Source organism: Anomaloglossus baeobatrachus, chromosome 1 (genome assembly GCF_048569485.1).
Source record: "Anomaloglossus baeobatrachus isolate aAnoBae1 chromosome 1, aAnoBae1.hap1, whole genome shotgun sequence".
Lineage (NCBI taxonomy): Eukaryota > Metazoa > Chordata > Amphibia > Anura > Aromobatidae > Anomaloglossus > Anomaloglossus baeobatrachus.
Genome location: NC_134353.1, coordinates 412,633,680 through 412,648,858, shown reverse-complemented (window position 1 = coordinate 412,648,858; position 15,179 = coordinate 412,633,680). Strand labels below are relative to the sequence as shown.

The following is a 15,179-nucleotide window of genomic DNA, read 5'->3' as shown; positions in this document are numbered from 1 at the left end:
ATAATACAATACAAAAATATGGCAGTCTGCAAGAAGGACATGCTGGAACATTGATTGGAAAAGTGAAAAAATTGGTTATTGCTGCGAGAACCCCTAAAATTGATTTGATCTTGAAGAGTCAAGCTGGAAAGGGGGCAATTGTCAATCAAGCCACTCAGTGTGGCAGCACATATTTAATGATTGAGCGATTGCTTGAGCTGAAACACTTTCGTGTAGACATGGTCAATCCTCAGGTAACCCTAAATGAAGGTCAATGGACACAGGTGGCTGAATTGAAGAAATTGCTTCATCAACTATTTACAGTGACTAAAAGATTACAAGCTGAGGATTTAACTCCTGGCATTTTCATAAAGGACTGGAAGAACGTGCTGTTTTGCCTGTCCCAAAGAGGAGGGTCAAATCGCAGATGGCATTGCTGCTTCAATGAAATGGAGAGAGACACTGCTATTAGAAAATAAAAATCTTCTGGAAACTGTGTATGTGGACCCACGTTATCGTATATTGCTGGATAATCAGCAGCTTATTACAAGGAAAAGAAGCAGATGACAGAGGTAGCAGTTGGGATAAGCGGCTACAGGACGGACAAGAGCATGAGAACTTGGATCCTGACAGTGCTACTGCTGCCGTATCTTCATCCTCATTAGATGAGGAGTTTAATTTTGAAAAGTATTTGGATGACATGGAGCAGGCAAACCATTTCCACAGGGAAAAAGATTCTACTCCCATAGCAAACAATTATCATATTTCAGCAAAATTTTTCACTTGCTCTCAAATAAGTAGAAGAGTTGAATCATTCATCAAAACTGACTGTGCATGAGGCAATTCCTTTATACCCAGAGAGAGTTAGAGATATTGCCCATGTGGTCAATGCTTTGCCACAAACCTAATTTATTGTAGAGAGGTTGTTCTCCATCCTTATAATAATCAGGTCAGATTTAAGGTCAACTTTGAAGGAGGATCTGATGGAGGCCATACTATTTTGCAGCACAAATTCATAGACTGCACAAATGTAATTCAGTACATTTTTGTTGAAAACTGTTTTTCCCCCTTACTGAATAATGTATAGTATATTTTCAATTTATTACCGTTTTTGTGTTCTAAAGAAGTTATATTCCAATATATATATTTTATTTTCTTCCTTTATTATTGCATCATAATAATGATTAAAAACCTGATGTTACCATTTTACTACAGGACATTTATCACAAATATGAGTCATGTATGAGGGAGTTGGAGTCATGGAGTTGGAATCAAGGAAATTGAGGAGTCGGAGTCAGAATTGAAGTCAGAAACAGGAAAATTGAAGAGTCGGGAGTCGGAGGTTTGGCTTATCGACTCCACAGCCCTGCCTTGCACAAGTCAATGAACCCAGTGCCAGAGGCAGCAAAACAACTCCAAAACATCTGTGAACTTACACCATATTTGACTGTAGGTACTCATTCCATTTTCGGCAAACACTAGAATGATGTGCTTTACTAAAAAGCACTATCTTGGTCTCATCTGTCCACAAGATGCTTTGTGAGAAGGATTTTGGCTTACTCATGTTTTCTTTGGCCAACTACAGTCTAGCTTATTAGGTCTTTATGTTAGCAGAAGGATCCTCCTGGGTCTCCTGCCATAAAGTTTCATTGGATTCTAGTGCCGAAGGATAGTTTGTGCTGACACTGATACACCCTGAGCCTGCAGGACAGCTTGAATTTATTTGGAACTTTATTGGGGTTGCTTATCCACCATCTGGACGTTGCAACCTTTCTTCATTTTTCTTGGCCATCCACGTCCAGGGAGGTTATCTACAGTGCCATGGATAGTAAACTTCTTGATTATGTTGCGCACTGTGGACAAAGGAACATTAAGATCTCTGGAGATGGACTTGTAACCTTGAGACTGTTGATATTTTTCAACAATTTTGGTTCTCAAGTCCTCAGACAGTTCTCTTCTCCTTTCTGTTTTCCATGCTTAGTGTGGCACACACAGACACAAAATGCAAAGATTGAGTCAACTTCTCCCCTTCTTATCTGGTTTCAGGTGTGATTTTCATATTGCCCCCACCTGTTACTTGCCACAGGTGAGTTTGAATGAGCATCACATGTTTAAAACAAAATTTGTTTACCCAAATTTTTGGAAAGGTGCCACCAATTTTGTATGTTTTTTGTAGTCCCAATATGCACAAAGGAAATAAACATGTGTATGACACAAAGTGTAATTGCAATAATTTTCTGGGAGAAATACTTCATTTTCTGGAACAATTTCAATGGTGTCAACACTTTTGGCCGTGTCTGTACATATCAGTTAATCACAAAGACTTAGCTATATCATACTGACACAATGAAAAATTCTTTACAATGCAGAAATAATTTTGCTGTGTACAACAATATATTAAGAATGGACACAATTGTGACGCTGCGTATAGCTCTGTTGCTGTCAACATCTACATGATTTAATAAAGTTCTACAACCTACAAACCTGACACACCCCCCCCCCCCCCCAAAAAAAATTGAAAAATTAAAAAAATGGGTCCGAGTCAGGGTTAACATTTAGGGAAGAGATGAAGGCTATGACATTAAAAAAAAGGAAACGAAATAAATAAATTCTTGTGTTTATGAGCGTTTATTCTCAGATTATAGAAGCTAAACAAAGACATTTCACAATGTAATATAAAGGTGATGGTGGTATCGGAGATTAAGGTATAGGCTTTTCACAGACCACGGGCAGGTTATATGGAACTGTACACATTACAAACACAATGCCAGCGTGACACTTAAGGCACAGTACACACAAACGTGTCAAGGAACAGCAGAATGGAAGCGGAATGGCTACATCTACATCCATCTGTGATTTCATCTTTTTTCCATTACCTGCTATAAGTCCAAAGTTACCCAAAATATTTTATACTTTATAAACTTGACTGAGAAAGGAATAGAAAGACATGGTGAGTGCCCCCAGCCAGCAGAGACGGCAGAAGCATCCAATGTGAAATTGTGACAAGACATCACAACCACCCCAATACCAATGTATTATGGAACACCGAAAAGGCGTAACACAGAGCGAAAGAAACAATGCACAAAAAATGGATAACTCTGTATATTAACATACAAAGGCCACGTGGGGGGGCTCTGCATAGCAAACTACAAAGGCCACGTGTGGGGGCTCTGCATAGAAAACTACAAAGTCCCCGTGTAGGGGCTCAGCGTGCCAACCTACAAAGGCCACATGTGGGGGCTCAGCGTGCCAACCTACAAAGGCCACGTGTGGGGGCTCTGTGTGCCAACCTACAAAGGTCACGTGTGGGCTCTGCATGTCAACCTACAGAGGTCACGTGCGGGGGCTCTGCGTGCCAACCTACAAAGGCCACGTGTGGGGGCTCTGTGTGCCAACCTACGAAGGCCACGTGTGGGCTCTGCATGTCAACCTACAAAGACCACGTGCGGGGGGCTCTGCGTGCCAACCTACAAAGGCCACGTGTGGGCTCTGCATGTCAACCTACAGAGGTCACGTGCGGGGGCTCTGCGTGCCAACCTACAAAGGCCACGTGTGGGCTCTGCATGTCAACCTACAAAGACCACGTGTGGGGGCTCTGCGTGCCAACCTACAAAGGCCACGTACAGGGGCTCTGCGTAGCAAACCATAAAGGCCACGTGCGGGGGTCTGCGTAGCAAACTACAACCGCCACGTACGGGGCTCTGCGTGCAAACCTGCAAAGGCCACGTACAGGGGCTCTGCGTAGCAAACCATAAAGGCCACGTGCGGGGGTCTGCGTAGCAAACTACAACCGCCACGTATGGGGCTCTGCGTGCCAACCTACAAAGGCCATGTACAGGGGCTCTGCATAGCAAACTATAAAGGCCACGTACAGGGGCTCTGCATAGCAAACTATAAAGGCCACATACAGGGGCTCTGCATAGCAAACTATAAAGGCCATGTACAGGGGTTCTGCATAGCAAACTACAAAGACCACATTCGGGGGCTCTATGTGGCAACCTACAAAGGCCACGTACGGGGGTTCTGCGTTCCAAACCTATAAAGGCGACGTACTTTGCATACAAACATACAAAGCCCATGTAAAGATGACCATGTGCACAAACATACCAAGGCCATGTAAATGGGACTCTGTGTACAAAAATGCAAAGCCCATGTACTTTGAATACAAACTCTCGGGTACTCTGTTTACAAACACACAAAGCCCATGTATAGGGACTCTGTTTACAAACAAACAATCCTCGGGTACTCTGTTTACAAACATACAAACCCCACGGTCGGGAACTCTGCATGCAAACCCCACGTACGGGGACTCTGCATGCAAACCCCACGTACGGGGACTCTGCATGCAAACCCCACGTACGGGGACTCTGCATGCAAACCCCACGTACGGGGACTCTGCATGCAAACCCCACGTACGGGGACTCTGCATGCAAACCCCACGTACGGGGACTCTGCATGCAAACCCCACGTACGGGGACTCTGCATGCAAACCCCACGTACGGGGACTCTGCATGCAAACCCCACGCACGGGGACTCTGCATGCAAACCCCACGCACGGGGACTCTGCATGCAAACCCCACGCACGGGGACTCTGCATGCAAACCCCACGCACGGGGACTCTGCATGCAAACCCCACGCACGGGGACTCTGCATGCAAACCCCACGTACGGGAACTCTGCATGCAAACCCCACGCACGGGAACTCTGCATGCAAACCCCACGCACGGGGACTCTGCATGCAAACCCCACGTACGGGGACTCTGCATGCAAACCCCACGTACGGGGACTCTGCATGCAAACCCCACGTACGGGGACTCTGCAGACACTCAGGCATACTATGCCAACCAGATCATCCAAATGTGAGAAATTTACTCCATAAAGGCAAGGAATCAGCTGCTGGGGCTCTTGTAAGAAATGAGATGTAAATCCATATTCTTAGAGGAATTATTGTCCTGAGCTTGAGAAAAGCAGGAGGCAGAGGTGGAGTGTCAGCTTTGTCTGCCACAATGACAACCAGTTAACCAGTTCTTGCCCGTTCTGTGCCTCCCAAGCTGTGGGGTGCAGAGTGGAGAAGGTAATGCCGTAGTATGGGGCACCCCTGGCAGGGCACTGTGTTTGGGGGAGATGCCCAGGAACATACTGTAGGGACAGAGCCCGTCCGCTTACACATAGGGATTCCCAAGAAGCGCAGCTATAGAGGGAAGCACAGACTTCAGCGGAGCTCGCCACAGTGGCTGCACCATCAGCCAAAATAAGGAGGGAATTTCAAGAGTGCAAGGAACTTCAGTGGAGAAACCCCAGCTGCCATGCTACAAGATGCTCACGTCACCCACCAGCTGTGCCCGCACACAGCTACACGGCAATTCACACTATGCGAAAAGTTTGCAAGCTCCGGAGAAAGTGCTGAGCGCGAGCACAGGGGGCACAGGGGGCGGCAGTGCCAGGAGCCCGGGAGTTCAGGGGGCGGCAGTGCCAGGAGCCCGGGAGGTCAGGGGGCGGCAGTGCCAGGAGCCCGGGAGGTCAGGGGGCGGCAGTGCCAGGAGCCCGGGAGTTCAGGGGGCGGCAGTGCCAGGAGCCCGGGAGGTCAGGGCTCGCACCCCGGCTCCAGCGCAGCCCCGAGCCCAGGGCTAGCACATCACCCGCAGGCTGTGAAAGAAAGCAATGAATGGCACTTACTTCTCCCTCGCCTGGCTATCGGAAGGGACAGTGGATCCTTTCCCTTTGGCATACATGCTTGTTTGAGACTTTTCCTACTCAACACCTGTCAAAGGAAGCAGCCAGCAATGCTCTCTCTATCTCCATAGCTACCCTTCAGTTTTTTACATCCCAAACCATTGGCCACAAATCAGGCACATTTTCTAATGGGGGATCTTGAAACAGCCAGAGCTTTTTTTTTCTTTTTTTTTTTTTGTTCAGCTGTTCCAGGAATCGGACACTTCCCCCGCCCTGATGAGAAGGCAGCGTGTGTGATGGAGGGAGAGCGTGTGTTTCTTCAGTCTTAAAGCGGCGACGCCAGGGCCGGGGCTCAGCTCTCTGCTCAGCGCGCTGTCCACCCTCCTGGTTTAAAGGGGCCGCATGCCATGGGCACAATGGGAGACGGTACCCGAAATATCCGTTAGGCTCCGTTCTCACGCTCGGTATCCGTCTAGATTTTAACGCTGTAGAATTTCTGCACTTGCATTCATGACGCTATATTTTTTGACGTTTTTAACACTGCATTTTGTTGGGTTTTTATCATGTTTTTATCGCTTTTTTTGACTGCATTGTTATTGCGTTTTTGACGGTACATTTTTATCACGTTTGTAATGCTGCACGTTTTGCCTCTGTTTGGTGTGTCATGGTCTAAATAAAGCTGTTTTGTTTTGGAAGCTTCCTGCTAATAACATCACAAGGTGCGGATTACAACCACAAAAACGCACTAAAAAATGCATGTGTGTGTTTTATACCTGTGGAATTTATCTTATGCACGTTTATGGGGAAAATGGCGCACTGAAAACTGAGCGTACCCGCAAGAGAGATTGCCATTCCAGTTATGGACCTCATTCTGTCCCTCCCAGTATCGGACTTGCCCACCACGGACTCTGGGGACCACTGTTCAGTTATAAGCACATAATACATTACTCTCATTCACACATACAGTACTGACCAAAAGTTTGGACACACCTTCTCATTCAAGGAGTTTTCTTTATTTTCATGACTCTGAAAACTGTAGATTCACATTGAAGGCATCAATACTATGAATTAACATATGTGGAATGAAATACTTAACAAAAAAGTTTGAAACAACTGAAAATATGTCTTATATTCTAGGTTCTTCAAAGTAGCCACCTTTTGCTTTTGTTACTGCTTTGGACACGCTTGGCATTCTCTTGATGAGCTTCAAGAGTTAGGCCGGTTTCACACATCCGGCTTTTCGCTTGTTTGCCGGATCCGGCGCTCTCCCATACAGTGACTACAGTACAGTGACAGCGCAACAAGCGCCGGTCACATGCTGTCATGTGACCTGCGCATGTGACCCGGAAGTTACAGCGCTGTCACTGTACTATATTGTCTGTACGGGAGAGCGCCGGATCCGGCAAACAAGCGAAAAGCCGGATGTGTGAAACCGGCCTTAGTCATCGGAAATGGTTTTCACTTCACAGGTGTGCCCTGTCAGGTTAAATAAGTGGGATTTCTTGCCTTATAAATGGGGTTGGGACCATCAGTTGTGTTGTGCAGAAGCCTGGTGGATACGCAGCTGATAGTCCTACTGAATAGACTGTTAGCTACTTTTTTGTTGCCATAATACAAATTCTAAGTAAAGAAAAACGAGTGGCCATCATTACTTTAAGAAATGAAGGTCAGTCTCTCCGGAAAATTGGGAAAACTTTGAAAGTGTTCCCAAGTGCAGTGGCAAAAACCATCAAACACTACAAAGAAACTGGCTCACATGAGGACCGCCCCAGGAAAAGAAGACCAAGAGTCACCTCTGCTGCGGAGGATAAGTTTATCCGAGTCACCAGCCTCAGAAATCGCAGGTTAACAGCAGCTCAGATTAGAGACCAGGTCAATGCCACACAGAGTTCTATCAGCAGACACATCTCTAGAATAACTGTTAAGAGAAAACTTTGTGCTGTAGGCCTTCATGGTAAAATAGCTGCTAGGAAACCACTGCTAAGGACAGGCAACAAGCAGAAGAGACTTGTTTGGGCTAAAGAACACAAGAAATGGACATTAAACCAGTGGAAATCTGTGCTTTGGTCTGATGAGTCCAAATTTGAGATCTTTGGATCCAACCACCGTTTCTTTGTGCGACACAGTAAAGGTGAACGGATAGACTCTACATGCCTGGGTCCCACCGTGAAGCATGGAGGAGGAGGTGTGATGGTGTGGGGGTGCTTTGCTGGTGACACTGTTGGGGATTTATTCAAATTTGAAGGCATACTGAACCAGCATGGCTACCACAGCATATTGTAGCGGCATGCTATTCCATCCAGTTTGCGTTTAGTTGGACCATCATTTATTTTTCAACAGGACAATTGCCCCAAACACACCTCCAGGCTGTGTAAGGGTTATTTGACTAAAAAGGAGAGTAATGGGGTGCTACGCCAGATGACCTGGCCTCCACAGTCACCATACCTGAACCCAATCGAGATGCTTTGGGGTGAGCTGGACCGCAGAGTGAAGGCAAAAGGGCCAACAAGTGCTAAGCATCTCTGGGAACTCCTTCAAGACTGTTGGAAGACCATTTCCGGTGACTACCTCGTGAATCTCATCAAGAGAATGGCAAGAGTGTGCAAAGCAGTCAAAGCAAAAGGTGGCTACTTTGAAGAACCTAGAATATAAGACATATTTTCAGTTGTTTCACACTTTTTGTTAAGTATTTAATTCCACATGTGTTAATTCATAGTTTTGATGCCTTCAATGTGAATCTACAATTACCAGAGTCATGAAAATAAAGAAAACTCTTTGAATGAGAAGGTGTGTGCAAACTTTTGGTCTGTACTGTATATCTATTATTTTATGTAAATGCAAATTGGGTAGTTTGTTAGACTACCTTTACACTTCATTCTTTTCAAATCCACCAGGTTCGTTGTTGCGACAAAACAACAGATCCATCGTTTTTTTTAGCTGTCAACGGATGCAATAGATGAGTTATTTCACAGGATTCCGTTCACTGGAATCCTGTGAAAAAACTGATCCATCGCATCCATTACATCCGCTGTGCGTCCGTTTTACGACGTATTCATCATGATCCGTTTGTTTTTGGGACAGCCCAATGGGAGTGCAAGACATGTTGGGCATGCTCAGTAGAAAATGATGGAATTCAGCACCATGGACAACCATTATATCTCTTGACGGATTGCGACGGAATCCTGCGCAGTGCGTTTTTTTGACGCTCCAAAAAACGTTACAGTGTCAGTTCCTTCCACCCGATGGATAGTTACTCAACAACTGATCCATCGCGCGACGGATGCAACACAAGGCCATCAGTCGCAATTCGTCATTAATACAAGTCTATGGGGAAAAAACTGAATCCTGCAAAATATTTTGCAGGATACCGTATTTTCTCAAGGCAACGGATTGTGACTAATGTGAAAAGACTGAAGTGTGAAAGTAGCCTAGATGGTGAGATGATGTCTTTGTCTGTTCATAGTGAATTAAGTGTATTATGCCAACTACTTTACTTTGAGAGCAGCATAATGTAGGGCAGGGGTCTAAACCTGTGGCTGCAGGGCCAGTGATGGGTGGCTTGCGGATGTCTTACCCCTTGGTCCATAAGCACCAGGTCTGTAGCCTGAGAGCAGCACAATGTAGAGAAGGGGGTCCCCAACCTGTGGCTTTCAGGCCAGTGATGTGTGGCTTGCAGATGTCTTCCACCTTGTTCCACAAGCACCAGGTCTCTACCCTATCTGAGAGAAGCATAATATAGAGCAAGAGTCCCATCCATCTATGAAGAGACGGTCTCTAGATGGTAAAACAAAGAAAAAGAGGGTGTGTAACAAATGGGATCACCAAATATTTCACAAAATAGAAAATATTTTATTGACAAAAAACACGAAAAAATATGTAAAAAACATTTAAAACACTCCAAAAGTGAACAAGCATACTGGGGTTTGCATACAAAAAGGCATAATAAACCCCAGAGTTCCTCCTTAAAGAAATTGCATACTACCTGTAGGAAATGCACCATACACCATCAAAAAAGCAGCAATATAGCAAGTGTTACGGGGGGCTGTCTGATAATAAAACTCAAAGGAATATCAGACAGGCAGGGTCCACCGTGCAAAGACTCTGCTGCAGACTATGGGAGAGGATAAGGGGTATATAAGTGTGCCACTGTAAATAGTAATAGCACAAGTGCAGAGTGCAATACCTCTGTTAAACTCACAGAGGACTATAATTAGGAAATAAAGCAATTCCTCCCTTGCTTGGAGGGTGTGTGGTATGGTCTCTGTTAATGGTCACAGAGACAAAAGCAGTGAGTGTGAAATGGCACCTACCTAGGTCCGTTCCTCTAGCGCTGCCAGGAGACGGACAGCAGCGTAAGCCGCACAAAGCTCCTACCTGCGTTCGCTCCACTAGTGTGCAAGGACACGAACCACTAGATATGGCACCTGCCTAGGTCCGCTCCACTAGTGGTGCAAAAGAGACGGACAGCAGCATAAGCCGCACAAAGCTCCTACCTATGTTTGGTCCCCTAGTGTGCGAGGATACGAACAACTGCCAGACGCAGTATAAAGAACGTTACCCAAGCGGCAACGTCCACCTACGAGTAGAATCACAAGGCCCAGCCGGACCATGTGCCTCAGGCACCTGCCTATGTCCGCTCCTCTAAGATGTAAGGATACGGACTGCAGCCGAAACTGTAAGGTATAAGAACGCTACCCTGCCGGTAGCGCTCACCTAGCATAGACAGAGAGATGCCTAGAGGGACGCGCACAGAGCGTCTACTCTCATGCATGGACCAAGAGGACTGAGCGCCGGGCGGTGTGCGTCAGGGTCTTATATAGACTCTGTGCCTCATCCAAGATGGAGGACACCAGAGCCAATCCGCTGCCAGAATGACAGCAATGATGTCACGCTGGCCTATCACCGAGCAAAGCGTCACAAGCACATGACCAGCGACCAATCGGCATATAAGGTGTCAGAGACATGTGACCACGTGTCACAATCACATGACCAGCGGCCAATCAGCTTAGAAGGTGTCAGAGACATGTGACCTCGTGTCAGCGATGATGTCACCCGCACATGTGCAATGGCTCCAAGATAGGACTTAGTCTCCAGCGCTTGCACATGTGCAGTAGCAAGAATTCCGAACATAGTCTCCAGTGCTTGCACATGTGCAATAGCAAGAAATCCGAACATAGTCTCCAGTGCCACAGCAACCGTAACAGTGCCTCCCCCTCAAGGGCCCCCCTCCCGGCGACGCAGGTAATCGGCAACTAAGTCGGGAGCATGGACAGCTTCCTCAGGCTCCCAAGAGCGATGTTCTGGGCCGTAGCCCTCCCAATCTATCAAGAAGAACCTGCGCCCTCTAACCATCTTAGAGCCAACTATGGCTCGTACCTCATAGCTAGAGCGAGAGGAATCAGAGGCAGGAGAGTGCACTTCACGAGCGTGAGGAAAAATAGCCGGCTTTAGCAGTGAGACATGGAATTTGTCATGGATCCTAAGATGGACGGGTAACTTCAATTGGTAGACTACAGGATTTACCTGTCGAAGAACCTCATAAGGACCCAGGAAGCGAGGAGCAAATTTGACAGAGCTCACTCTAAGTTTCACGTGTTTTGCAGAGAGCCACACAAAGTCCCCCGGAGAAAAGACAGGAGCTAGGCGACGAAACCGATCGGACACCGTCTTCATACGGTCCTTAGCTGCTTGGATCGACTCTTGAGTCCGATCCCAAACCTCTCTGGCATTAGTTGCCCAGTCGGCCACAAGAGGAGGAGGTACAGCAGCGGGAAACGGTACCGGTACCCTAGCGTGTTGCCCATTATTGAGTACGAACGGTGTCTGCCCAGTGGCCTCAGTCAGCGAATTGTTAAGGGCAAATTCTGCCCAGGGTAGGAGGGAGGACCAGTTATCGTGGTTCTCAGCAACAAAGTGTCGAAGGTATATAATCATGGATTGATTGGTACGCTCAACCAAATCATTGGTCTCCAGATGGTATGCCGAAGAGAGATTCAACTCAATTTGAAGAAGGCTACAAAGATCTCGCCAGAAACGGGAAGCAAATTGCGGGACTCTATCACAAATGATACGATCTGGCATCCCGTGAAGCCTAAAGACATGCTTGAGGAATAGTTTGGCTAGTACCCTGGAAGATGGGATTCTCGATAATGGTACGAGATGAACCATCCGGGAGAAATGGTCCGTAATGACCCACACAAATCTATGTCCCTGTGAACACAGAAGATCACCCACAAAGTCCATGCCTACCACCTCCCATGGTCTATCTGGCACTGGTAAAGGATGCAAGAGCCCAGCCGGTCTCTGCCGTAATGGACAGTTGCGAGCACACGAGTAGCAGGAACCGACATATCTCTTGACGTGGCTGGCTAAGTGTGGCCACCAATACCCCCTCTCGAGTAACTCTCGTGTCCGTCTAATACCAAAATGCCCACCCGCCTTTGAGGTGTGGGGCCACGACAGTATATCATTCTGTCGATCCAGCGGAACAAAGGTCTTGCCCGGTGGGATTTGGTCTAACGTCACAGGGGAAAGCGTATGAAAAACCCTGGAGGGAAGGATAACACGAGGTTCGTCAATCTCTTCCTGGGTAGAAACCATAGAGCGAGACAGGGCGTCTGCCTTGTTATTCTTACTCCCAGAGAGATAGTTGATGGAGAAGTGAAAGCGGGAGAAAAAAAAGGACCAGCGGGCTTGGCGAGGATTCAGACGCTGAGCGGTTTGTAAGTACGTCAGATTCTTATGGTCTGTATAGACCTGGAAAGGATGTTTCGCTTCTTCTAGCAAGTGACGCCACTCCTCCAAGGCTAATCTCAGGGCGAGCAGTTCCCTATCCCCAATGGTATAGTTTCTCTCTGCTGGTGAAAAGGTTTTAGCAAAGAAGAAACATGACCTTTTTCTACCTACACCGTTCTTTTGATACAAGACCGCACCAGCACCCACTGAAGAGGCATCAACCTCTAAGAGGAAGGGCTTATTCTCATCGGGTCTTTGAAGAACGGGAGCAGTTGAAAAGTGTCTTTTTACTGCCTCAAAAGCCTGGGATGTCTCAGTAGACCAGACTTTTGGATTAGCACCTTTCTTAGTCAAGGCCACCAAAGGGGCCACCAAAGTGGAGAAATGGGGTATGAACTGCCGGTAATAATTTATGAATCCTAAGAAGCGTTGCACCGCCTTCAAGGAATGAGGTTCGGACCATTCCAGGACAGCAGAGAGCTTCGCAGGATCCATAGCCAGACCCTCTTGTGAGATAATATAACCCAAAAAAGGCAAGGATGACTGCTCGAATACACACTTTTCGAGTTTAGCAAACAATGAGTGCTCCCTTAACCCTTTCACGACCGGCCGATTTTTCGCTTTCCGTTTTTTTTTTTCGCCATTCTTTTTCTGAGAGACGTAACTTTTTTATTTTTCAGTCAATATGGTCATGTGAGGGCTCATTTTTTGCGGAACGAGCTGTACTTTTAAATGAAACCATCAGTTTTACCATATTGTGTACTAGAAAATGGCAAAAAAATTCCAAATGCTGAAAAATTGCAAAAAAAGTGCGATAGCACTATGGTTTTTGAGATATTTTATTCACTGTGTTCACTATATGGTAAAACTGATGTGTGGGTGTGATGCCTCAGGTCAGTGCGAGTTCGTAGACACCAAACATGTATAGGTTTACTTTTATATAAGGGGTTAAAAAAAATCGGAAGTTTGTCCGAAAAAAGTGGCGCACGTTTTACGCCATATTCCGTGACCCGTAGCGTTCTCATTTTTCGGGATCTTAGGCTCAATGACGGCTTATTTTTTGCGTCTCGAGCTGACGTTTTTAACGGTACCATTTTTGCGCAGATGCTACGTTTTGATCGCCTCTTATTGCATTTTGCGCAAAAGTTGTGGCGACAAAAAAACGTCGTTTTGGCGTTTGGAATTTTTTTGCCGCTACGCCGTTTACTGATCAGATTAATTGATTTTATATTTTGATAGATCGGGCATTTCTGAACGCGGCGATACCAAATGTGTGTATATTTTTTATTTTTTTAACCCTTTAATTTTCAATGGGGCGAATGGGGGGTGATTTGAACTTTTAGGTTTTTTTGTTTTTTTTTAATTTTTTAAAACTTATTTTTTTACTTTTTTTTTTTATTTTACTAGTCCCCCTAGGGGGCTATTGCGATCAGCATTCCGATCGCTCTGCAGTATCTGCTGATCACAGCTGGAAGGCTGTAAACAGCAGATACGCTGTCTTTCTCTTTTGCTGTGCCCCGGGCACAGCGAAAGTGAAACCAATTCATGTGTAGTACAGGAGTCATCACATGACCCTGTACTACCATGACAACTATCGGGAGTCACGTGATCGCGTCACGTGACTTCCGGTTTCGGCGGTAAGTAAAACTTTACCGCGATTGCGCTTATAATGGCGCTGTCATGTATTGACAGCGCCATATAAGGGGTTAATCGGCACGAGCAGATAACGATTCTGCTCGTGCCTAGCAGGCACACATCTCAGCTGTGAAAATCAGCTGAGATGTGTGCCGATCGCGGCATGCTGCCGCCGGAGGACCGCAGCAGTAAGATTATGTCATTTAGGACGTAATTTTACGGCCCGCGGTCGTTAAGGGGTTAAACGGGAAAGGACACGAACGACATCCTGACGATGAGTCTCCAGATCAGGAGAAAAAATCAGGATGTCGTCCAGATACACCACGACGGAGGATAACAGTAAATCCCTGAACACATCGTTTACGAAGTCCTGAAATACTGCGGGTGCATTACATAAACCAAAAGGCATGACGAGGTATTCATAGTGACCGTCTCGGGTGTTAAAAGCGGTCTTCCATTCATCACCCTCTCGAATTCGTAGCAAGTTATACGCACCCCGCCAATCCAACTTCGTAAAAACCTGAGCTCCCCTCAGTCTGTCAAAGAGCTCCGAAATTAAAGGTAACGGGTATTTGTTCTTTATTGTGATTGCGTTGAGACCCCTGTAATCTATGCAGGGACGCAAATCACCCTCTTTCTTCCGAACAAAGAAAAACCCAGCTCCCGGGGGAGAGACACACTTACGAATGAACCCCTTCTCTAAACTCTCTCTTATATAGGTCGACGTGGCCTCCGACTCCGGTATTGACAGGGGGTAAACCCTGCCCTTAGGTGGAACCGAACCTGGGATAAGGTCTATAGCGCATACGGCCTATGGGGTGGAAGAACCTCAGCACCCTGTTTGGAGAACACGTCAGCGAAATCCAAATAGGGTGTAGGTATGGGAGAGAGATCAGTTGATGCAACCGCAACGACCTTAGGTGGTAAGGGAAGACATCGGGACTGACATTTCGAACCCCAACTAATAATGCTGTCGGACTCCCAATCAATTAGAGGAGCATGAGTCCGAAGCCATGGGAGACCCAGAAGAACATCGTCTATACCCTCAGGCAAAACAAGAAAAGAAATCTCCTCTATGTGACCCTGAGACAGGGAAAGGCGCAAGGGAACTGTCCTCAATGTAATGGAGTCAGACAACATAGTCCCATTAACAACATG

At 46.5% G+C, this 15,179-nt stretch overlaps 1 protein-coding gene across 1 annotated transcript in view; it reads right to left on the bottom strand.

Moving 5' to 3' along the window:
* SSBP4 (single stranded DNA binding protein 4) overlaps nt 1-5,828 on the bottom strand; it is a 634,733-nt gene extending 628,905 nt beyond the window's left edge. Inside the window, exon 1 of the mRNA XM_075352595.1 lies at nt 5,655-5,828. Within this exon, the coding sequence (XP_075208710.1) occupies nt 5,655-5,710 (56 nt within the window). The 5' untranslated portion in view covers nt 5,711-5,828. The remainder of the gene's footprint in view (nt 1-5,654) is intronic.
* Nucleotides 5,829-15,179: the final 9,351 nt, after the last annotated feature.